Source organism: Oncorhynchus tshawytscha, linkage group LG05 (assembly GCF_018296145.1).
Source record: "Oncorhynchus tshawytscha isolate Ot180627B linkage group LG05, Otsh_v2.0, whole genome shotgun sequence".
NCBI classification, from domain to species: domain Eukaryota; kingdom Metazoa; phylum Chordata; class Actinopteri; order Salmoniformes; family Salmonidae; genus Oncorhynchus; species Oncorhynchus tshawytscha.
This window is the reverse complement of record NC_056433.1, coordinates 84,017,837-84,042,335: the sequence shown is the minus strand read 5'-3', so window position 1 is coordinate 84,042,335 and position 24,499 is coordinate 84,017,837. Positions and strand designations below refer to the sequence as shown.

Sequence of the window (24,499 nt, the reverse complement as noted above, 5' to 3'; positions counted from 1 at the left end):
TAGCTAACTAACAAGTAACGAAATACATGGGAGAAAGCTGGAGAGTATAGCACATCTTAGACATTTAGCAGTGATTTGCATACAAGTGGAGTTTCATCACATCATGTGAGCCACACATCAAAGACTCTCTTATAGATATGTGTGTACGTGTTATGTGTGTGTGTGTGCTATGTACTCACCGGCTCCTGTTGTGCTATTTACAAATCAACATTTGACTGGCTCTACTACGTTAACCTTCATAATATAAAATGATGTGACATTAACAACACAATCTGCTTTATCCCCTGACTGCAGGTTTTAATGTAAAGTATCTACAGTTATTCAGATTTATTGAAAAACGTAAAATAAAATGTTTTGACGGTATATGAAAACCATCCCGTGGCCATTTCCCAATACTTTGCTATACAGCCTTCTCTCTCGCTCTCTCTCAGCCCCGCCTCTCTCGCTCTCTCTCAGCCCCGCCTCTCTCGCTCTCTCTCAGCCCCGCCTCTCTCGCTCTCACTCAGCCCCGCCTCTCTCGCTCTCTCTCAGCCCCGCCTCTCTCGCTCTCTCTCAGCCCCGCCTCTCTCGCTCTCTCTCAGCCCCGCCTCTCTCGCTCTCTCTCAGCCCCGCCTCTCTCGCTCTCTCTCAGCCCCGCCTCTCTCGCTCTCTCTCAGCCCCGCCTCTCTCGCTCTCTCTCAGCCCCGCCTCTCTCGCTCTCTCTCAGCCCCGCCTCTCTCGCTCTCTCTCAGCCCCGCCTCTCTCGCTCTCTCTCAGCCCCGCCTCTCTCGCTCTCTCTCAGCCCCGCCTCTCTCGCTCTCTCTCAGCCCCGCCTCTCTCGCTCGCTCTCAGCCCCGCCTTCTCTCGCTCGCTCTCAGCCCCGCCTTCTCTCGCTCGCTCTCAGCCCCGCCTTCTCTCGCTCGCTCTCAGCCCCGCCTTCTCTCGCTCGCTCTCAGCCCCGCCTTCTCTCGCTCGCTCTCAGCCCCGCCTTCTCTCGCTCGCTCTCAGCCCCCCCGCCTTCTCGCTCTCAGCCCGCTCTCAGCCCCGCCTTCTCGCGCTCGCTCTCAGCCCCGCCTTCTCGCGCTCGCTCTCAGCCCCGCCTTCTCGCTCGCTCTCAGCCCCGCCTTCTCGCGCTCGCTCTCAGCCCCGCCTTCTCGCGCTCGCTCTCAGCCCCGCCTTCTCGCGCTCGCTCTCAGCCCCGCCTTCTCGCGCTCGCTCTCAGCCCCCCCTTCTCGCGCTCGCTCTCAGCCCCGCCTTCTCGCGCTCGCTCTCAGCCCCGCCCCAGCCTTCTCGCGCTCTCTCTCAGCCCCGCCTTCTCGCGCTCTCTCTCTCAGCCCCGCCTTCTCTCGCGCTCTCTCTCTCAGCCCCGCCTTCTCTCGCGCTCTCTCTCTCAGCCCCGCCTTCTCTCGCGCTCTCTCTCTCAGCCCCGCCTTCTCTCGCGCTCTCTCTCTCAGCCCCGCGTCTCTCAGCCCTGTGACTAGCACGCAGCAGCAACATACAGGAACCCAGGCATTGTTTTATTCACATTCTTTACATTCATATTCAGCATCGAAGGAAGGAAGGGGCTGAGGCCTTCTGCTGGGTCTGTTAATAAATGAAGGAAGGAAGGAAGGGGCTGAGGCCTTCTGCTGGGTCTGTTAATAAATGAAGGAAGGAAGGAAGGGGCTGAGGCCTTCTGCTGGGTCTGTTAATAAATGAAGGACGGAAGGAAGAGGCTGAGGCCTTCTGCTGGGTCTGAAGGAAGGAAGAGGCTGAGGCCTTCTGCTGGGTCTGTTAATAAATGAAGGAAGGAAGGAAGGGGCTGAGGCTGTGTTTGAGAGGAAGTGATCGTGTTTGAGTAGGTCATCAGGAAGCAGGAGGTCATCAGGAAGCAGGAGCTCTGTGTTTGAGAGGAAGTGGACGTGTTTGAGTAGGTCATCAGGAAGCAGGAGCTCTGTGTTTGAGAGGAAGTGGACGTGTTTGAGTAGGTCATCAGGAAGCAGGAGCTCTGTGTTTGAGAGGAAGTGGACGTGTTTGAGTAGGTCATCAGGAAGCAGGAGGTCATCAGGAAGCAGGAGCTCTGTGTTTGAGAGGAAGTGGACGTGTTTGAGGTCATCAGGAAGCAGGAGGTCATCAGGAAGCAGGAGCTCTGTGTTTGAGAGGAAGTGGACGTGTTTGAGTAGGTCATCAGGAAGCAGGAGCTCTGTGTTTGAGAGGAAGTGGACGTGTTTGAGTAGGTCATCAGAAGCAGGAGCTCTGTGTTTGAGAGGAAGTGGACGTGTTTGAGTAGGTCTAGCTGCTAGTTGTAAATCTGTTTATCCTCTGACACACTCACTCTGCAAGCCTAGTTGTAAATCTGTTTATCCTCTGACACTCATGGTCTTGTTTTCTGTGAGCCCTTTTTATATAGGTCTTATCAAACCTCAGTCATCTATGTAGGCTTACAGGTACAGTATGTTGTACACTATATGGTATTGTATTGACCTCCCCCAAGTTGAACCTGGACTGTCTCTATGCTGTTGAAGCACTGTAGTACAGGTAACTGCCAAAATGATAAAAACACATGAGATGAGTGATACAAAGTATAATGAAAGCAGGTGCTTCCACATAGGTGTGGTACCTGAGTTAATTAAGCAATTAACGTCCCATTATGCTTACGGTATAAAAATACCCAGTTGCCCCATTGTTTTGGCTACCATGGCTACTAGAAGAAGAGATCTCAGTGACTTTGGAAGAGTGGTCTGAACGGGCCATAAAGGGTTAAAGGGTGTGTGTGTGTCAGCACCCATCCCATTGGGCTCAGACACCAGTTCATCGTCTAGATTTGATTTGCATTTGGTTGAGTTGTTAACCAATGTGAAATCAACCAAAAATGTCATTGGGTCATTGCAAATCCAATCAGTTTTCTGTGTTGATTCAATGTCGTCACATTAGAATTTTTTTTGGGGGGGTTGAAATGACGTAGAAACAACATTTTATGTTCAACCAGTTTTTGATCGGCGGGAAGGGAGATTCTGGACAGCGTATTCCACTGCCATCCTTCTCGTGGAAGAATCCCTCCAATAGAGTTCTAGAACCTGGTAGAATCTGTGCCAAAAAGCATTGGAGCTGTTCTGGCTGCTGGTGGCCAAACACCCTATTGAGATGCTTTATGTGGATCTTTTCTTGGACAGTTATCTGAAGGTACAAGTATCATCTTCTGTCTTGTCCTCCATCTTTCTGAGCTGCTGTGCGTGCCCTATACAGGAAGTAGGATGTGTTTAGATTTCAGGGAGGTCTTTTTGAAGATACGGAGAATAGTTACTGTACATGTCTTGTTTAGTTAAGAGTGATTGTACTACAGTCTAAACAAGCAGACTGTCTTCCTAAGACACGGAGAGTATCGTATAAACATTGAATGCTTGTAATTTCTTGTGAAAGGTGCAGTAGGCCTATATGTTGAGTTAAATAGACAGGACAGTGGATCATTCATTCATGATAGAAAGTGGTCTCCTGTACGACCTGGTATGAATTTCTGGAGTCTGGAATGGCGCAGAGTACAGCACAGCAGTGCTCTTTTGTGATCAAATCAAATGTATTTTTATAGCCCTTCGTACATCAGCTGATATCTCAAAGTGCTGTTCAGAAACCCAGCCTAAAACCCCAAACAGCAAGCAATGCAGGTGTAGAAGCACGGTGGCTAGGAAAAACTCCCTAGAAAGGCCAAAACCTAGGTTGAAACCTAGAGAGGAACCAGGCTATGTAGGGTGGCCAGTCCTCTTCTGGCTGTGCCAGGTGGAGATTATAACAGAACATGGCCAAGATGTTCAAATGTTCATAAATGACCAGCATGGTCAAATAATATTATTATTATTATTATTAAGGCAGAACAGTTGAAACTGGAGCAGCAGCACGGCCAGGTGGACTGGGGACCGCAAGGAGGAGTCATGTCAGGTAGTCCTGGGGCATGGTCCTAGGGCTCAGGTCCTCCGAGAGAGAGAATTAGAGAGAGCACACTTAAATTCACACAGGACACCGAATAGGACAGGAGAAGTACTCCAGATATAACAAACTGACCCTAGCCCCCCAACACACACTACTGCAGCATAAATACTGGAGGCTGAGACAGGAGGGGCCAGGAGACACTGTGGCCCCATCTGAGGACACCCCCGGACAGGGCCAAACAGGAAGGATATAACCCCACCCACTTTGCCAAAGCACAGCCCCCACACCACTAGAGGGATATCTTCAACCACCAACTTACCATCCAGAGACAAGGCTGAGTATAGCCCACAAAGATCTCCGCCACGGCACAATCCAAGGGGGGGCGCCAACCCAGACAGGATGACCACATCAGTGAATCAACCCACTCAGGTGACGCACCCCTTACAGGGACGGCATGAGAGAGCCCCAGTAAGCCAGTGACTCAGCCCCTGTAATAGGGTTAGAGGCAGAGAATCCCAGTGGAAAGAGGGGAACCGGCCAGGCAGAGACAGCAAGGGCGGTCCGTTGCTCCAGAGCCTTTCCGTTCACCTTCCCACTCCTGGGCCAGACTACATTCAATCATATGACCCACTGAAGAGGTAAGTCTTCAGTAAAGACTTAAAGGTTGAGACCCGAGTTTGCGTCTCTGACATGGGTAGGCAGACCGTTCCATAAAAATGGAGCTCTATAGGAGAAAGCCCTGCAATCAGCTGTTTGCTGAGAAATTCTAGGGACAATTAAGAGGCCTGCGTCTTGTAACTGTAGCGTACGTGTAGGTATGTACGGCAGGACCAAATCAGAGAGATGGGTAGGAGCAAGCCCATGTAATGCTTTGTAGGTTAGCAGTAAAACCTTGAAATCAGTCCTTGCTTTGACAGGAAGCCAGTGTAGGGAGGCTAGCACTGGAGTAATATGATCAAATTTTGGGGTTCTAGTCAGGATTCTAGCAGCCGTATTTAGCACTAACTGAAGTTTATTTAGTGCTTTATCCGGGTAGCCGGAAAGTAGAGCATTGCAGTAGTCTAACCTAGAAGTAACAAAAGCATGGATTCATTTTTGGACAAAGTTTCTGATTTTTGCAATGTTACATAGATGGAAAAAAGCTGTCCTTGAAATGGTCTTGATATGTTATTCAAAAGAGAGATCAGGGTCCAGAGTAATGCCGAGGTCATTCACAGTTTTATTTGAGACGACTGTACAACCATTAAGATTAATTGTCAGATTCAACAGAAGATCTCTGTTTCTTGGGACCTAGAACAAGCATCTCTGTTTTGTCCGAGTTTAAAAGTAGAACGTTTGCAGCCATCCACTTCCTTATGTCTGAAACACATTCTTCTAGCGAGGGCAATTTTGGGGCTTCACCATGTTTCATTGAAATGTACAGCTGTGTGTCATCCGCATAGCAGTGAAAGTTAACATTGTTTTCGAATGACATCCCCAAGAGGTAAAATATATAGTGAAAACAATAGTGGTCCTAAAACGGAACCTTGAGGAACACCGAAATTTACAGTTGATTTGTCAGAGGACAAACCATTTACAGAGACAAACTGATATCTTTCCGACAGATAAGATCTAAATCAGGCCAGAACTTGTCCGTGTAGACCAATTTGGGTTTCAAATCTCTCCAAAAGAATGTGGTGATCGATGGTATCAAAAGCAGCACTAAGGTCTAGGAGCACGAGGACAGATGCAGAGCCTCGGTCTGATGCCATTAAAAGGTAATTTACCACCTTCACAAGTGCAGTCTCAGTGCTATGATGGGGTCTAAAACCAGACTGAAGCATTTCGTATACATTGTTTGTCTTCAGGAAGGCAGTGAGTTGCTGCGCAACAGCCTTTTCTAAAATTTTTGAGAGGAATGGAAGATTCGATATAGGCCGATAGTTTTTATATTTTTGGGGTCAAGGTTTGGCTTTTTCAAGAGAGGCTTTATTACTGCCACTTTTAGTGAGTTTGGTACACATCCGGTGGATAGAGAGCCGTTTATTATGTTCAACATAGGAGGGCCAAGCACAGGAAGTAGCTCTTTCAGTAGTTTAGTTGGAATAGGGTCCAGTATGCAGCTTGAAGGTTTAGAGGCCATGATTATTTTCATCATTGTGTCAAGAGATATAGTACTAAAACACTTGAGTGTCTCCCTTGATCCTAGGTCCTGACAGAGTTGTGCAGACTCAGGACAACTGAGCTTTGAAGGAATACGCAGATTTAAAGAGGAGTCCGTAATTTGCTTTCTATAATAATCATGATCTTTTCCTCAAAGAAGTTAATGAATTTATCACTGCTAAAGTGAAAGCCATCCTCTCTTGGGGAATGCTGCTTTTTAGTTAGCTTTGTGACAGTATCAAAAAGGAATTTCGGATTGTTCTTATTTTCCTCAATTAAGTTGGAAAAATAGGATGATCGAGCAGCAGTAAGGGCTCTTCGGTACTGCACGGTACTGTCTTTCCAAGCTAGTTGGAAGACTTCCAGTTTGGTGTGGCGCCATTTCCGTTCCAATTTTCTGGAAGCTTGCTTCAGAGCTCAGGTATTTTCTGTGTACCAGGAGCTAGTTTCTTATGAGAAATGTTTTTAGGGGTGCAACTGCATCTAGTGTATTGCGCAAGGTTAAATTGAGTACCTCAGTTAGGTGGTTAACTGATTTTTGTCCTCTGGCGTCCTTGGATAGACAAAGGGAATCTGGAAGGACATCAAGGAATCTTTGTGTTGCCTGTGATCGATGTAGTAACCCAAAGGGGAAATACCTAAACGGGGATGAAGTAACTCCCTTCTGTACATCACAGGGGCTTTTATTATGGGAAATAAACTACTTTGATTCGGTATGCCGTTGGGGGGGAGGGGGGTATATAAGGTTATATGGAAGACTGCGATAATTGTCAGATGTTGTGGAATAGGACTTGGAAGTCTCTTGAGGATCCAAAATGGGGGAAATGTTTCTCCATGTGACCCAGGGTGGTTGATCTCTGCAGTCTGTTCCGTGGCCTGGCTGTGTACGCTACGTACTGTTGTGGTGTGGGGACTCTTTCCATTTCACCTGGGAGGCAGTCTCACTGAAACCTGATTTCTCTGTCAGTGAAACTCAGCTTGTCTGTACAAGCCTTAACAATGTCACATTGTTTCAATCTGACAGCTACCAATATTGCTCAACAGCCTCTAATAGAAAAATATGTCTGGAAAAAATCCTGTCTTTATACCAAAAAAAAACAGCTCAATTTGATTAATTTAGGCCTATATTACTAAGTGATTATTTTTACAGTATCAACAGACTGCGTCGGGTACAATTCAGTACATTTTCAAATAAGCTCACTGACCATTACATTGGCTATCAAGATACTATTTAACCTTTTTTTATTTAACTAGGCAAGTCAGTTAAGAACAAATTCTTATTTTATAATGACGGCCTACCCCTGCAAAAACACTCCCATAACCCGGACGACGCTGGGCCAATTGTGCGCCGCCCTATGGGACTCCCGATCACGGACGGTTGTGATACAGCCTGGGATCGAACCAGGGTCTGTAGTGACGCTTCTAGCACTGAGATGAAGTGCCTTAGACCGCTGCGCCACTCGGGAGTCCACTCTGCTTCCTTTTGCATTATGGCATTGTCTAATTTCATCCTTGATTTTGTTTTTGTTTTTTGTGTGTGTTGTAGTTGGACTGCCCTCATATCTATTCTGTTATTGTAGTTCCCGGCTGCCCTCTGACCCCAGACACCCCCAGCAGTGAGTCCAGAATGTGCAGTAGCAGACTGGGGGCTCTGAAGAAGCAGAACGACATTGAGCTAAAATGCAAACAAGGAGCTGAGAATATGATTCAAATGTATTCCAATGGATCCTCCAAGGTACGGGGGGGGTGTATGGCTACCCTCAAAAGCAATTAGATTTGAGTTGAGCTGGAATGTCCCAATGCTTTTAACCTCATTTGAAAGACCATGTACACAGCCGTACAAAGTCCAAGAGAAATCAAAACAGATGGTGAAAACAAAATGGTTAAAACACTGAGCCAAAGAAATAGCCCGTGTTTAACATGCTTGTGTTTACATGTATCCCCTCCCCCCAATAGGATAAGAAGCTGCTTGCCACTGCTCAGCAGATGCTGCAGGACAGCAAGACCAAGATGGAGTTTATCAGGATGCAGATCCTCAAAGCCAGCCAGACTGGTGAGACCAACTACGGCGATAACGACGGTATGAACCCACTATAACCTTAAACACATCTCTCACCAAGGGCATGCGTTGTCTGTTGGAGGGCTTTTCCCTCTATGTAAAGTGTATGTGGGGAATTAGGCTTTTTCTGGACTTTGTACTTCCTCCTTTTTTAAAAAATGTATGATTTGGTTTTTACACGTAACAAGCATTTCATGTTCAAATATTTTCTGGGTTATGAAAAGGTGATAGTTATGCTATTTCTGGTCCCCAGTCTCTGTGATAATGATGATACATTTCTGGTCCCCAGTCTCTGTGATAATGATGATACATTTCTGGTCCCCAGTCTCTGTGATAATGATACATTTCTGGTCCCCAGTCTCTGTGATAATGATACATTTCTGGTCCCCAGTCTCTGTGATAATGATGATACATTTCTGGTCTCCAGTCGCTGTGATAATGATGATACATTTCTGGTCTCCAGTCGCTGTGATAATGATGATACATTTCTGGTCTCCAGTCTCTGTGATAATGATGATACATTTCTGGTCCCCAGTCTCTGTGATAATGATGATACATTTCTGGTCCCCAGTCTCTGTGATAATGATGATACATTTCTGGTCCCCAGTCGCTGTGATAATGATGAAACATTTCTGGTCCCCAGTCTCTGTGTCCAAGCCCATCATCAGTCCTCTGGACCTGAGACTAGAGGAGTTGCGACATCACTCCAGGATAGAACATGCTGTAGCTGATGGAGCCCAGAACGTCATGATCCTGCTGGGCTCTTCTGGGAAAGTTACGGAGAAGAAGGCCCACTCTGAGGTGAGACGATGGATGTATACCTAGGGTTGCAAAATTCTGGTTACTTTACCTAAAAATCCTAGTTTTTTTTTCCCAGAAATCCTGGTTGGAAGATTCCCAGAAAAAGTAGGGAATAAAGCAGGAGATCTGAATCTCTAGGCAGGTTTTTTTTGGCTGGGTGAAGGAGTGTGAAGAAGCCTTTTCTCAACCATATTCTTTTCCGATTATGGAAATTCTGTGAATGATTGTAAATGTCAAGCCAGCTTACTGTAACACATCGGTGTGGAATGTAAAAATCAACATTCCACAGCATACCGTTCCTCACCCAGGTGTTCCATAATGTTAACCTCTGAGTACGTTCTGAATGCTTGCCCTAAACGGAAGTTTTCAGATGTGTCTAGTCGGATGGTCCTGTGTTATGTGCTAGTATGTTTAAACATTTAAATATTGGTCTCCCCCCAGGCTCAAGCCCGGTTCAATGAGTCCAATCAGAAGTTGGACCTGCTGAAGTTATCTCTGGAGCAGCGGCTGAGTGAGCTGCCTAAGAACCACCCTAAGAACCTTCTCATCATGGAGGAGTTAGCCATGGTGGTGTCCCCGCCACTCAGCCCACGCCATAGCGTTATGTCTACATACAACCAGTACAGCACGGTCACCAAGCCTGCTGCACTCACAGGTAAGACTGTCCTTTTTAGAACCAACAAACTCAGTGTTGTCTTTATCGTTACGGGATTACCCTAGATTTCAAAACACAGCAGCCTCTCTTTAAGTTCGAAGCTCTGAAGCATTCCTTAAGGTCAACAGAGATGACACGGCATAACACAGCCACCCTCATCCCAAACACACGTGCACATTGTACTGTAAATAGAATAAACCGCTGTTAGGCGACGATAAACTTCAGTTTGAGTCGGTATGTAATGCCTCACCCACTCGGGTCAGACTTGAGCAACATTTTACGTTTACAATAACGTGTGAGTCCATAGTGCAGTGGCAGTATGTATCAAGCAGGACTGCTGATTTAAGATCAGTTTTGCCTTCTAGATCACAATGAATCATATTTACATGGACAAGAGGGACCTGATCCTAGACCTGCACCCTTACTCTGAGACGATTGATACACAGTGTGCCCCCCCCCCCGGCCTTCGTCTTTCTGGGCTACTGTCTAGTGTGTTTTTACCTGTTTTTCTCCGAGGTACGTTGGAGGTGCGTCTGATGGGTTGTCAGGACCTGCTGGAGGACGTCCCAGGTCGCTGTAAGACCCCCTCAGCCTCCCACCCCGGCTGGAGCCCCAGTGAACAGCGATCCTCCTTCATGTCCAGAAGCAACAAGAACAAAGGAGCCAGCTCACGCAACCTCTCCAAGACCGACGACCTGTCCAGTTGAGTGTTGCTCTATTGATCCACACCCCGATGTGTCTCTGTCTGATGTTTTGAAGCTGCTCGGAGAAGCTGCTCTGACTAATGCCTTGCATCTGGCTGTGAAATATTGCTCAGTGTCTGCCTGCTGTTTGAACAGAGGGGTGAAATCAGGGTTGGTGTTGAAATTGTTTTGCACAGGAAATCAAAACAAGCGTTTTCTTAAAGCGGACAATTGGACAAGTACTCGCTGTTTTCAGTCCATTTCATGCCTACTGAACATTGCCCTGGGTCCAGATTGAATAAACGTATTCTCTCACTCTGTCCAGATGAGATCAGTGCTGTGCTGAAGTTGGACAACACTGAAGTGGGACAGACCAGCTGGAAACCAGTCAGCAACCAGTCCTGGGACCAGAAGTTTACATTGGAACTAGACAGGGTAATCTAGACCACACACTACTTCACTATATATCCACTGTGGAACTAAACAGGGTAATCTAGACCACACACTACTTCACTATATATCCACTGTGGAACTAAACAGGGTAATCTAGACCACACACTACTTCACTATATATCCACTGTGGAACTAAACAGGGTAATCTAGACCACACACTACTTCACTATATATCCACTGTGGAACTAGACAGGGTAATCTAGACCACACACTACTTCACTATATATCCACTGTGGAACTAAACAGGGTAATCTAGACCACACACTACTTCACTATATATCCACTGTGGAACTAAACAGGGTAATCTAGACCACACACTACTTCACTATATATCCACTGTGGAACTAAACAGGGTAATCTAGACCACACACTACTTCACTATATATCCACTGTGGAACTAGACAGGGTAATCTAGACCACACACTACTTTAGGCTTAACCTCGATTACTCTGGGAAGGTTTCCCCTTTCCCATACAATGCCATTAGTGTCTGAAATCGCCTCAAACGCTTAAAAAAAAATGTTTAATCCAGATTTCTGTTTGTATTTGGGTCATTGTTTCTATTTCACAACCTTCAGCAAATCACACGGATTCATTAGCACGTCGTACCCAGGCAGGAAAAGTGAGAGCTGCTCTCTATTCTGGAGTTGTGCAACTGGAGCGGCTGGTACTGAGTCTGCCCGGAGCGGCTGGTACTGAGTCTGCCCGGAGCTGGCTGGTCTGCCCGGAGCGGCTGGAGTCTGCCCGGAGCGGCTGGTACTGAGTCTGCCCGGAGCGGCTGGTACTGAGTCTGCCCGGAGCGGCTGGTACTGAGTCTGCCCGGAGCGGCTGGTACTGAGTCTGCCCGGAGCGGCTGGTACTGAGTCTGCCCGGAGCGGCTGGTACTGAGTCTGCCCGGGGCGGCTGGTACTGAGTCTGCCCGGGGCGGCTGGTACTGAGTCTGCCCGGAGCGGCTGGTACTGAGTCTACCCGGAATCTGTTGCTTTCCCCTGAAGCTTCCCGAAGTCAGGCTTTTAGTGGGACTCACTAATGACTGGTGTTAGGGGAGACCTGATGAGGAGACCTGATGACTGGTGATTGAGGAGACCTGATGACTGGTGATTGAGGAGACCTGATGACTGGTGATTGAGGAGACCTGGTGATTGAGGATGACTGGTGATTGAGGAGACCTGGTGATTGAGGAGACCTGGTGATTGAGGAGACCTGGTGATTGAGGAGACCTGGTGATTGAGGAGACCTGGTGATTGAGGAGACCTGGTGATTGAGGAGACCTGGTGATTGAGGAGACCTGGTGATTGAGGAGACCTGGTGATTGAGGAGACCTGGTGATTGAGGAGACCTGGTGATTGAGGAGACCTGGTGATTGAGGAGACCTGGTGATTGAGGAGACCTGGTGACTGGTGTTAGAGAGGACCTGGTGGGGAGATGTTACAGTTTTTATCTTCCACAGTCTCGTGAGCTGGAGATCTCAGTTTACTGGAGGGACTGGAGATCACTGTGTGCCGTCAAGTTCCTACGCCTGGAAGACTTCCTGGACAACCAACGACATGGCATGTGCCTCTACCTGGAGCCTCAGGGGAAACTGTTTGCTGAGGTACGATTCAATTATCCACTTCTCCCAACAAAACACACGCATTTACCTTTTTTCCTGCTAAAAAAACCCCGATTTATTCAGAATATTTACAGAATGTACTCATGACCTATGTGTTTTCCCACAGGTTACATTTTTCAACCCAGTTATTGAGCGGAGGTCAAAACTTCAAAGGCAAAAAAAGATATTCTCCAAACAACAAGGTCTGTAGTTTATTCTGTAAAGTCCAAGTTTTAAGGTTCTTTTAAAGTGTTGTGTAACATAATTATGTTGGATAAAGGTCTAATAAATAAATACATGTTTGTTGATTATTTATTTTTATTGATTGGATGAATGAAGCTATGGTTGTGACCCTCTGCTCTGTGTCCCAGGGAAGACGTTCCTGCGTGCCCCTCAGATGAACATAAACATCGCTACGTGGGGTCGGCTGGTGAGGAGAGCCATCCCCTCTGTCAACAACTCCTTCAGTCCAGCTCAGCTGCCAGACATGGGGACAGAGCTAGGTCCTGAGTCCCAGTCCATCCTGCACCTGGCCTCCCCCAGGTAAACACACACACCTCGTCCAGTGATTATCTATTGGTCCACCCCTTACAAATTGTTGAAGTGAACAGAAATGAAACTTAAAGTTGCATGATACTGTCAGTTTAGTCCCCTTCTGAAATGACCGCTCTCGCTCTCGCTCTCTTCAGTGACCTGATTGTGACCAAACTGGAGTTTGGCAAAGAGCCCCCACTTCCCCTGAAGCGCCACACTGTGGCTTCTATTGGAGAGCCCATTCTGGAGAGCAGTATTGCAGACGGAGAGAAAGTACAGGTAGCTGTGAATACAATGTATCAATTCACAAACTCTGAAAGATTCATGTTGCTGTTGGTTCTTTTTAGTAAAGACATGACCATTTTAATCCGTTTTTCTGACTCGTTTCATGCTGTTCTTCAGCCATGGTATTTTATTGCCCTTGTAAGTTGCTCTAGAGAACATGGTCTGTAACGTGACAGTTCTGTAACTGTTAAAGTTGGTTTTACTTAACTGTGATTGGTGTATTTCGATCTAACTGTGATTGTGATTCTGTGTATTTTGTACCCAGGAAGCCATGTCTACATTTGACTTCCTGAATGAGAGCAGGAACAGTATGTTGAAGTGTAACCTAGACGACAGTGTTATTGTAGAGCAGCCCAATGAGAGGTTACCTGTCCAACACACCACGGATACCAGGGAGAAGGAAGACTTCCAGTTCAGTCTCATAGACTTTAAATGTGTGGCGGTCCTGGGCCGAGGACACTTTGGAAAGGTAAGGCCACACACGATCTTCATGTCTCAGGAAGGCAGTAGTGATGTCACACGCCAGATCTAACTGCTCTCTGTTATTCAACAGGTGCTCCTGGCTGACTATGAAAGTACTGGGGAGATGTTTGCTATCAAGGCCCTGAAGAAAGGAGACATCGTATCACGTGATGAAGTAGACAGGTAGGAAGTAACGCCGACAACTTAATGACAATATACACTAAGCGTGCAAAACATTAAGAACAACTTCCTAGGGGCCTCCATAGTGGCACTGCATCACAGTGCTAGCTGTGCCACTAGAGATTCTGGGTTCGAGTCCAGGCTCCGTCGCAGCCGGCTGCCACCAGGAGACCCACTAGCGACTCCTGTGGCGGGCCGGGTGTAGTGCACGCTGACACGGTCGCCAGGTGCACAGTGTTTCCTCCGACACATTGGTGCGGCCGGCTTCCGGGTTAAGTGGGCATTGTGTCAAGAAGCAGTTGGTTCGGCTTGGTTCGGTTGTGTTTCGGAGGACGCACGGCTCTCGACTTTCACCTCTCCCGAGTCCGTACGGGAGTTGCAGCGACTAGACGAGACTATAACTACCAATTTGCATATCAAAAAAATTGGAGAGAACGAAAAAAGAAAGAATGCCTTCCTAATATTGACTTACCCCCTCCAACGGAGTTGCCCTCAGAACGGCCTCAATTCGTCGGGGCTTGGACTCTACAAGGTGTCGAAAGCATTCCACAGGGATGCTGGCTCATGTTGACTCCAATGATTCCCACAGTTGTGTCAAGTTGGCTGGATGTCCTTTGGGTGGTGGACCATTCTTGATACACGGGAAACTGTTGAGCGTGAAAAACCCAGTAGCGTTTCAGTTCTTGACACAAACCGGTGTGCCTGGCATCTACTACCATACCCCCCCGTTCAAACCGGTGTGCCTGGCATCCACTACCAAACCCCCGTTCAAACCGGTGTGCCTGGCATCCACTACCATACCCCCCGTTCAAACCGGTGTGCCTGGCATCCACTACCATACCCCCGTTCAAACCGGTGTGCCTGGCATCCACTACCATACCCCGTTCAAAGGCACTTAAAGATTTTGATTTGCCTATTGCCGTCTGAATGACACAGTCCAGGGCTTAAAAATCCTTCTTTAACCCGTCTCCTCCCTTCATCTACACTAATTTGAAGCGGATTTAACAAGTGACATCAATAAGGGATCATAGCTTTCACCTGGATTCACCTGGTCAGTCTATGTCATGGAAAGAGCAGGTGTTTTTAATGTTTTGACCACTCAATATAAATTTGAGATCCATCTATATTGTCTCGCTGATGCAACTGATCTGTAGTAAAATAACTGACCTCTGTCCTCTCCTCAGCCTGATGTGTGAGAAGCGTATCTTTGAGACTGTGAACAACGTCAGACATCCCTTCCTGGTCAACCTGTTTGCGTGCTTCCAGACAAAGGAACACGTGTGTTTTGTCATGGAGTATGCGGCTGGTGGTGACCTCATGATGCACATACACACAGACGTTTTCCAAGAACCTCGGGCTGTGTGAGTAACAACTCCTTATTCTCATTCCATACTATACTGAACAAAAATATAAACTCAGCATGTAAAGTGTTTGGTCCCATGTTTCATGAGCTGAAATAAAAGATCCCAGACATTTTCCATACGCACAAAAAGCTTATTTCTCTCAATTTTTGTGCACAAATTTGTTTACATCCCTGTTAGTGAGTGTTTCTCCTTTTCCAAGAGAATCCATCCACCTGACAGGTGTGGCATATGAAGCTGATTAAACAGCACGATCATTACATATGTGAACCTTGTGCTGCGGGACAATAAAAGGCCACTCTAGAATGTGTAGTTTTGCCACATAACACAAAGCCACAGATGTCTCAAGTCTTGAGGGAGCGTGCAATTGGCATGTTGACTGCAGGAATGTCCACCAGAGCTGTTGCCAGATAATTAAATGTTCATTTCTCTACCATAAGCCAACGTTGTTTTGGAGTATTTGGCAGTACGTCCAACTGGCCTCACAACCTCAGACCACTTGTAACCACGCCAGCCCAGGACCTCCACAGCCGACTTATTCCCCTGCGGGATCGTCTGAGACCAGTCACCTGGACAGCTGATGAAACTGTGGGTTTGCACAACCAAAGAATTTCTGCACAGATGGTCAGAAACCATCTCCGGGAAGCTCATCTGCGTGCTCGTCGTCCTCACCAGGGTCTTGACCTGACTGCAGTTTTGCGTCGTAACCGACTTCAGTGGCCAAATGCTCACCTTCGATGGCCACTGGCACGTTGGAGAAGTGTGTTCTCCATGGATGAATCACGATTTCAACTGTCCTGGGCAGATGGCAGACAGAGTGTATGGCGTAGTGTGGGCGAACGGTTCGCTGATGTCAACGTTGTGAACAGAGTGCCCCATGGTGGGGTAATGGTATAGGCAGGCATCAGAATGGCATTTTATTGATGGCAATTTGAATGCACAGAGATACCGTGACGAGATCCTGAGGTCCATTGTCGTGCCATTCATCCACCGCCATCACCTCATGTTTCAGCATGATAATGCACGGCCCCGTTCTCAAAGGATCTGTACACAATTCCTGGGAGCTGAAAAATGTCCCAGTTCTTCCATGGCCTGAATATATTGACTGATTTTTCTGATCCACATCCCTTTTCACTTCCCTTTTTTAAGATATCCGTCTATTCCCAGTCATGTGAAATCCGTAGATGATCACATTTTTAGGGCCTAATGAATTGACTTCCTAATATGACCTGTTAAAATGTTTTGAAATAGTGGAGTAATCTTTGTTTATTCTCAGTTGGGTAGGTGGGTGTGGTAGATTTTAATGTTGTTAATATGTAACAGCTCTATTTCCTGTCTCCATCAGGTTCTATGCTGCTTGTGTGGTCTTGGGATTGCAGTATCTTCATGACCATAAGATTGTATACAGGTATGACCATATTATTGTATACAGGTATGACCATATTATTGTATACAGGTATGACCATATTATTGTATACAGGTATGACCATATTATTGTATACAGGTATGACCATATTATTGTATACAGGTATGACCATATTATTGTATACAGGTATGACCATATTATTGTATACAGGTATGACCATATTATTGTAGTATGACCATAAGATTGTATACAGGTATGACCATAAGATTGTATACAGGTATGCCCACACAACTGTTCACATACAGTGTATATATTACTGTACTATACATGAATTGGTTCGTCCCTTATTAACACCACATATGATGATTTGGTACTACAATAGTTGATGAATGCCCCTCTCTTGTATTTCTGTGATGGTCTTCTTCAGAGACCTGAAGCTAGACAACTTGTTGCTGGACACAGAGGGATACGTGAAGATCGCTGACTTTGGCCTATGTAAAGAAGGTGGGTGGAGAATTTTTATTTTTTATTTATTTAACTAGGCAAGTCCGTTAAGAACATATTCTTATTTTCAATGACTGCCTAGGAACAGTGGAACAGTGGGTTAACTGGTCTAGGAACAGTGGGTTAACTGGTCTAGGAACAGTGGGTTAACTGGTCTAGGAACAGTGGGTTAACTGGTCTAGGAACAGTGGGTTAACTGGTCTAGGAACAGTGGGTTAACTGGTCTAGGAACAGTGGGTTAACTGGTCTAGGAACAGTGGGTTAACTGGTCTAGGAACAGTGGGTTAACTGGTCTAGGAACAGTGGGTTAACTGGTCTAGGAACAGTGGGTTAACTGGTCTAGGAACAGTGGGTTAACTGGTCTAGGAACAGTGGGTTAACTGGTCTAGGAACAGTGGGTTAACTGGTCTAGGAACAGTGGGTTAACTGGTCTAGGAACAGTGGGTTAACTGGTCTAGGAACAGTGGGTTAACTGGTCTAGGAACAGTGGGTTAACTGGTCTAGGAACAGTGGGTTAACTGGTCTAGGAACAGTGGGTTAACTGGTCTAGGAACAGTGGGTTAACTGGTCTAGGAACAGTGGGTTAACTGGTCTAGGAACAGTGGGTTAACTGGTCTAGGAACAGTGGGTTAACTGGTCTAGGAACAGTGGGTTAACTGGTCTAGGAACAGTGGGTTAACTGGTCTAGGAACAGTGGGTTAACTGGTCTAGGAACAGTGGGTTAACTGGTCTAGGAACAGTGGGTTAACTGGTCTAGGAACAGTGGGTTAACTGGCCTAGGAACAGTGGGTTAACTGGCCTAGGAACAGTGGGTTAACTGGCCTAGGAACAGTGGGTTAACTGGCCTAGGAACAGTGGGTTAACTGGCCTAGGAACAGTGGGTTAACTGGCCTAGGAACAGTGGGTTAACTGCCTTGTTCAGGGGCAGAACGACAGATTTTTTTTTTTTACCTCGTCAGATTGGGGATTCGATCTTGCAACCTTTCGGTTACTGGTCCAACGCTCTAACCACTAGGACACCTGCCGCCTCAGAATGTTCAACACCGTCAGCTCTTTAGTCCAGGACTAAGCTTAATCTGTGTCTGGGAAACTGGCCCTAGGGGTTTAATGCAAGACATGTCTAATTCACTCAGTCTTGAATAATAACTCCATTTGGTATTGCTTTGTAATAGTTGGCTTCATTGATCATCTCTCTGTCTGCTGGTGTGTTCCTGTAGGGATGGGTTATCAGGACCGCACCAGTACGTTCTGCGGTACTCCTGAGTTCCTGGCCCCTGAGGTGCTGACAGAGACGTCATACACGCGGGCCGTGGACTGGTGGGGCCTAGGGGTGCTCATCTTTGAGATGCTGGTGGGGGAGTCCCCATTCCCTGGAGATGACGAAGAGGAGGTGTTTGACAGCATCGTAAACGATGAAGTCCGCTACCCACGATTCCTCTCTACCGAAGCTATTTCCATCATGAGAAGGGTATGGTTTGTTTACTTGTGTATCTCAGGATGGTTATTTAGATGTAAAATAATTCAACGTACACTGAGAATTCAGTCGTGTTTACTGGACTATTGTTCACCATTTTATGGAGTATAATGTAAATAAATGGCTGTTATTTTTGTAAGTAACTCGACTCTTCCCCAGCTGTTGAGGAGAAACCCAGAGAGACGTCTTGGGGCTGGTGAGAAAGACGCAGAAGAAGTTAAGAAGCATCCGTTCTTTAGGGTAGGTTCCCTGTATAGGTTTATGATCCCAATCGCAAAGTGTGAAACGTTTATGAACTCTTCATAATGCATTATGAGCGCATTCATAACACCTGTATGAGCTATACGTAATGAAATTCTGTCTCTCTTGGCGGTCTGTATTCCCTCAGAGTGTGGACTGGGACGGTCTACTGGCTAAGAAGGTGCGGCCAGAGTTCATTCCCACCATCAAGGGTAGAGAGGACGTCAGTAACTTTGACGACGAGTTCACCTCAGAAGTACCAATCCTGACTCCGCCCCGGGAGCCCAGGGTTCTGACAGCCGAGGACCAGGAAATGTTTGCTGACTTTGACTACATCGCAGACTGGTGTTAGCCAATTACCAGCGTCCTGCTCCTCCTCAACACTACTACACCCTCCCTAACACTGTGAACTGTCTGTAACAAAGAACAACAGCAATATCAACACTCTTCCCCCCCCCCTAAGGATATCAACAACATGTTGCTGCACTCTGTTCCTTGCTGTCTGTGCCATGTAAGGGATTGGCAATTTTATGAAGTTTTACTCAACTTTTTAATTTGTATTTTAATATGTCAATTTGAGACCGCTAAGAGCCATCATTTAGTCTTGTCAGATCACTGGGTCATTCCACATAATCACCTTCTCAGATCACTGGGTCATTCCACACAATCACCTTCTCAGATCACTGGGTCATTCCACATAATCACCTTCTCAGATCACTGGGTCATTCCACATAATCACCTCAGGTCATCTTCAGCTCTTTTTTTCCCCTTTTTTTTCTTATTTCTCTGAACAAAAAAAAGGATAGGCTGAAAATCAAGTTAATAGCTTATGAGGCGTAACTGTGGCGTGTAGAAATAGAATTATGGCCCAATAACAAGAAATGTATGAAAGGCGTTACCACATGTATCATTCTGACTGATCTAGCAGGATGTTATTGCATTTATTTAAAAGTTGCCTTAAACAGTTTAATGTTAACACAATTTAAGGGCTTTCAATCTGTAACTATCATCAGGTACTGAAAACCTACCAAAGCCAGCTGCCAAAAAATTCAGTCTTCTCTTCTCAAACTATCCGCATCTGACAGAAGAGACCTTGGCCAAGATTAAACATTGATTGGAGCACTTGAACCTTGTAAAGCAGTTTAACTCCAATCGACTTTTACTCTTTGATGGGTTTTCAGTTTTTCCTCCTCCCAAACACAAGCAATCCCCACCCCATACATCATATATTGTGGTATTGAACAAAAGAAGCTAACTTAGTTTTATACTGTTTTATAAGAAAGAACACTATCATGTTGACTCTGATGTACAGTATAATCATGTTTTACAGGATGTTTGGATACAGGTATATGGAGATGCCAGACAGGCAGCTCGTGAGAGACTGAGCTATTTTCAAACAGAATGTAGAAATATATATATTTACAATAACAAAAGTGTAATTGTTGTTGGCGTGTGACATGGCCGAAACAAGAATACTTTTTTGTAGTCATTTTGAAAAGACAGTCCTAGTCTGGTGTTTGCTCATGTGTGGAATGGTTCATGGTGTGACAACCACCTCTTCAGTATTTTGATCTCAATTTTAGACTGTTTTAAATGTTCTAGGGCTCGATGGCCTTTTTTTTTGTCTGTTAGCTGAATCAGAATGTCTGCTGATTGGACCATGCTTTATCAGTCATTTATACAACTATGGTTCTGTGTGGCTAGCTCATGTCAAGAAAACATTAGACCAACATATCACAAGTAATTAAATGCATACTTCATATAATGGAAGCAAAGTCTCTGGCTATTCCTCTTCAAGTGATTAGGAGATATAGGTTGTTGAGGTATTTATGTAGTGTATTCTAACAAACAGGGAATAATGGTGTGGCATGGGGCCAAAGGGGAATACGGTTCACAGTCTGGTAACATATACACTACCAGTCAACAGTTTGGACACACCTAGTCGTTCAAGGGTTTGTCTTGTTTTTTTTTTACATTGTAGAATAATAGTGAAAACATCAACTATGAAATAACCAAAATATGTATGTAGTAACCAAAAGAGTGTTAAACAAATCCACATATATATTTTAGATTCTTCAAAGTAGCCACCCTTTGCCTTGATGACAGCTTTGCACACTTGGCATTCTCTCAACCAGCTTCACCTGGAATGCTTTTCCAACAGTCTTGAAGGAGTTCCTACATATGCTGAGCACTTGTTGGCTGCTTTTCCTTCACTCTGCAGTCCAACTCATCCCAAACCATCTCAATTGGGTTGAGGTTGGGTGATTGTGGAGGCCAGGTCATCTGATGCAGCACTCCGTCACTCTCCTTGGTCAAATAGCCCTTACACAGCCTGGATGTGTGTTAGGTCATTGTCCTGTTGAAAAACAAATGATAGTCCCACTAAGAGCAAACCAGATGGGATGGCGTATCGCTGCAGAATGCTGTAGTAGCCATGCTGGTTAAATGTGCCTCGAATTCTAAATAAATCACAGACCACCGTCACCAGCAAAGCACCATCACACCTCCTTCACGGTGGGACCACATATGCAGAGATCATCCGTTCACCTACTCTGCATCTCACAAAGACATAGCGGTTGGAACTAAAAATCGCATATTTGGACTCATCAGGCCAAATTTCCATCGGTCTAATGTCCATTGCTCGTGTTTCTTGCCCCAACCAAGTCTCTTCTTATTGGTGTCCTTTAGGTAGTGGGATCTGTGCAGCATTTCGACCATGAAGGCCTGATTCACGCAGTCTCCTCTGAACAGTTGATGTTGAGATGTGTCTGTTACTTGAACTCTGAAGCATTTATTTGGATGGTAATTCTAATGAACTTATCCTCTCTGGGTCTTCCTTTCCTGTGGTGGTCCTCAGAGCCAGTTTCATCATAGCGCTTGGTTGTTTTTGTAACTGCACTTGAAGAACCATTAAAAGTTCTTGAAATTTTCCAGATTGCCTGACCGTGTCTTAAAGTAAGGATGGACTGTTGTTTCTCTTTGCTTATTTGAGCTGTTCTTGCCATAATATGGACTTGGTCTTTTACCAAATAGAGGCCATCTTCTGTATACCACCCCTACCTTGTCATAACACAACTGATTGGCTCGAACACATTGAGGCTGGAAAGAAATTCCACAAATGAACTTTTAACAAGGCACACCTGTTAATTGAAATGCATTCCAGGTGACTACCTGGTTGAGAGAATGCCAAGAGTGCGCAAAGCTGTCAAAGGCAAAGGGTGGCTACTTTGAAGAATCTCAAATAAAATATATTTAGATTAACACATTTTTGGTTACAACATGATTCCATAGTTTGTCTCACTGTTCTTCTACAATGTAAACAGGCTAAATTATGAAGAAAAACCCTTGAATGAGTAGGTGTGTCCAAACTTTTGACTGGTACTTCATCCTGAATTGAAACACTCGTAGATAATAAACTGGTACCTCTAGTGAAACCTGACAAACCAGCCTCAAGTCACGTTTTCAGACCGTGTGTGCGTGCTACACTACAAGTATACTCTGACTCAGATGAGTCTGACTTGAGAAACAGGATCCCTCTCCCACGGTCCAGGGCTGCACATGGAAGAGGCTGTACTGCGCCCCAGCCTGCGTGACTGGTCTGAAACAGGGTGTGTGTGTAGTTTTGACAGAGCAGGAACCAGCCATGCTGACACTGTATAAACCTACTGCTGATAAAGGAGGGTGATATTCCCAATACTGTTTAATCAAATGCATACAAGTAGAGGTAGAGCAGTGGCGATATCATTCCAGGAATATTTTACAACATTGGGTTTGATAGGAAACTCCCTCTTTTTTCCTGCCCCCTTTACTAAGTGATATATGGGAATGTGTTGTCTACTGAAGGTCTTAAGCATGATAAAAAAAACATCAGACCTTCACAATGAACAAAACCTTGGATTCGCCAAACTCTCTTCCAAACTGAACAGTTTTCACTGGACTGTAAATCTACCTACATTATGAGCAGAATACAAGATTGGTGGTAGTAGTAGACCTCTAGTATTACTAGGCCAAACAGGATGTCCTTAGCCAAAGTGATGACGAGGTGGGTTCTTGTCTTCAGGTCCCTCATCGACCGACAGGAAGGACATGTTAATGTAGGCCGAACTTTCTCCAGGGGAAATGACAGATTTCTAGACCGGAAGAATTTCAATTTCAAGTGTTAATGTCACATGCACAAGTACAGTGAAATATCTTTCTTGCTCCAAAAGGAAGTGATGAAATAAGCCAGAGGGGGGTCGCTGCCCTGGAGCTGGTCAATTTGGGATCATTCCAGAGAAGCCTCTGTCTGTCTGTCTGGGGGGCAGGAAGAGACAGAAAATAACGGAGCAAACTTGTCCACACAGATCAACAGATAAAAAATAGGTTGAAATTAACCAGTAATGGTGGATAATGAAGGAAAGAGTCCGGCTGGCGGTCCTTCAGGAAAGAGTCTGGCGGTCCTTCAGGAAAGAGCCTGGCGGTCCTTCAGGAAAGAGTCTGGCAGTCCTTCAGGAAAGAGTCTGGCTGTCCTTCAGGAAAGAGTCTGGCTGTCCTTCAGGAAAGAGTCTGGCTGTCCTTCAGGAAAGAGTCTGGCTGTCCTTCAGGAAAGAGTCTGGCTGTCCTTCAGGAAAGAGTCTGGCTGTCCTTCAGGAAAGAGTCTGGCTGTCCTTCAGGAAAGAGTCTGGCGGTCCTTCAGGAATGAGTCTGGCTGGCGGTCCTTCAGGAAAGAGTCTGGCTGGCGGTCCTTCAGGAAAGAGTCTGGCTGGCGGTCCTTTAGGAAAGAGTCTGGCTGGCGGTCCTTTAGGAAAGAGTCTGGCTGGCGGTCCTTTAGGAAAGAGTCTGGCTGGCGGTCCTTTAGGAAAGAGTCTGGCTGGCGGTCCTTCAGGAAAGAGTCTGGCTGTCCTTCAGGAAAGAGTCTGGCTGTCCTTCAGGAAAGAGTCTGGCTGGCGGTCCTTTAGGAAAGAGTCTGGCTGGCGGTCCTTTAGGAAAGAGTCTGGCTGGCGGTCCTTCAGGAAAGAGTCTGGCTGGCGGTCCTTCAGGAAAGAGTCTGGCTGGCGGTCCTTCAGGAAAGAGTCTGGCTGGCGGTCCTTCAGGAAAGAGTCTGGCTGGCGGTCCTTCAGGAAAGAGTCTGGCTGGCGGTCCTTCAGGAAAGAGTCTGGCTGGCGGTCCTTCAGGAAAGAGTCTGGCTGGCGGTCCTTCAGGAAAGAGTCTGGCTGTCCTTCAGGAAAGAGTCTGGCTGGCGGTCCTTTAGGAAAGAGTCTGGCTGGCGGTCCTTTAGGAAAGAGTCTGGCTGTCCTGGCTGGTGGTCCTTCAGGAAAGAGTCTGGCTGGCGGTCCTTTAGGAAAGAGTCTGGCTGTCCTTCAGGAAAGAGTCTGGCTGTCCTTCAGGAAAGAGTCTGGCTGTCCTTCAGGAAAGAGTCTGGCTGTCCTTCAGGAAAGAGTCTGGCTGTCCTTCAGGAAAGAGTCTGGCTGTCCTTCAGGAAAGAGTCTGGCTGTCCTTCAGGAAAGAGTCTGGCTGTCCTTCAGGAAAGAGTCTGGCTGTCCTTCAGGAAAGAGTCTGGCGGTCCTTCAGGAATGAGTCTGGCTGGCGGTCCTTCAGGAAAGAGTCTGGCTGGCGGTCCTTCAGGAAAGAGTCTGGCTGGCGGTCCTTTAGGAAAGAATCTGGCTGGCGGTCCTTTAGGAAAGAGTCTGGCTGGCGGTCCTTTAGGAAAGAGTCTGGCTGGCGGTCCTTCAGGAAAGAGTCTGGCTGTCCTTCAGGAAAGAGTCTGGCTGTCCTTCAGGAAAGAGTCTGGCTGGCGGTCCTTTAGGAAAGAGTCTGGCTGGCGGTCCTTTAGGAAAGAGTCTGGCTGG

The 24,499-nt window shown here is 46.3% G+C and overlaps 1 protein-coding gene across 2 annotated transcripts in view; it reads left to right on the top strand.

The window, feature by feature from the left end:
* pkn2b (protein kinase N2b) overlaps positions 1–20,441 on the top strand; it is a 45,710-nt gene extending 25,269 nt beyond the window's left edge. For both annotated transcript variants that reach the window (XM_042322576.1, XM_042322575.1), the window contains exons 3-20: positions 7,605–7,759; positions 7,981–8,104; positions 8,727–8,884; positions 9,326–9,539; positions 10,056–10,241; positions 10,548–10,657; positions 12,125–12,268; positions 12,393–12,468; positions 12,637–12,808; positions 12,955–13,078; positions 13,350–13,553; positions 13,638–13,729; positions 14,911–15,087; positions 16,433–16,495; positions 16,881–16,957; positions 18,175–18,425; positions 18,591–18,671; positions 18,820–20,441. In XM_042322576.1, the coding sequence (XP_042178510.1) occupies positions 7,605–7,759; positions 7,981–8,104; positions 8,727–8,884; positions 9,326–9,539; positions 10,056–10,241; positions 10,548–10,657; positions 12,125–12,268; positions 12,393–12,468; positions 12,637–12,808; positions 12,955–13,078; positions 13,350–13,553; positions 13,638–13,729; positions 14,911–15,087; positions 16,433–16,495; positions 16,881–16,957; positions 18,175–18,425; positions 18,591–18,671; positions 18,820–19,023 (2,612 nt within the window). In that variant the 3' untranslated portion in view covers positions 19,024–20,441. The remainder of the gene's footprint in view (positions 1–7,604; positions 7,760–7,980; positions 8,105–8,726; positions 8,885–9,325; positions 9,540–10,055; positions 10,242–10,547; positions 10,658–12,124; positions 12,269–12,392; positions 12,469–12,636; positions 12,809–12,954; positions 13,079–13,349; positions 13,554–13,637; positions 13,730–14,910; positions 15,088–16,432; positions 16,496–16,880; positions 16,958–18,174; positions 18,426–18,590; positions 18,672–18,819) is intronic.
* The last annotated feature ends 4,058 nt before the right edge of the window (positions 20,442–24,499 follow it).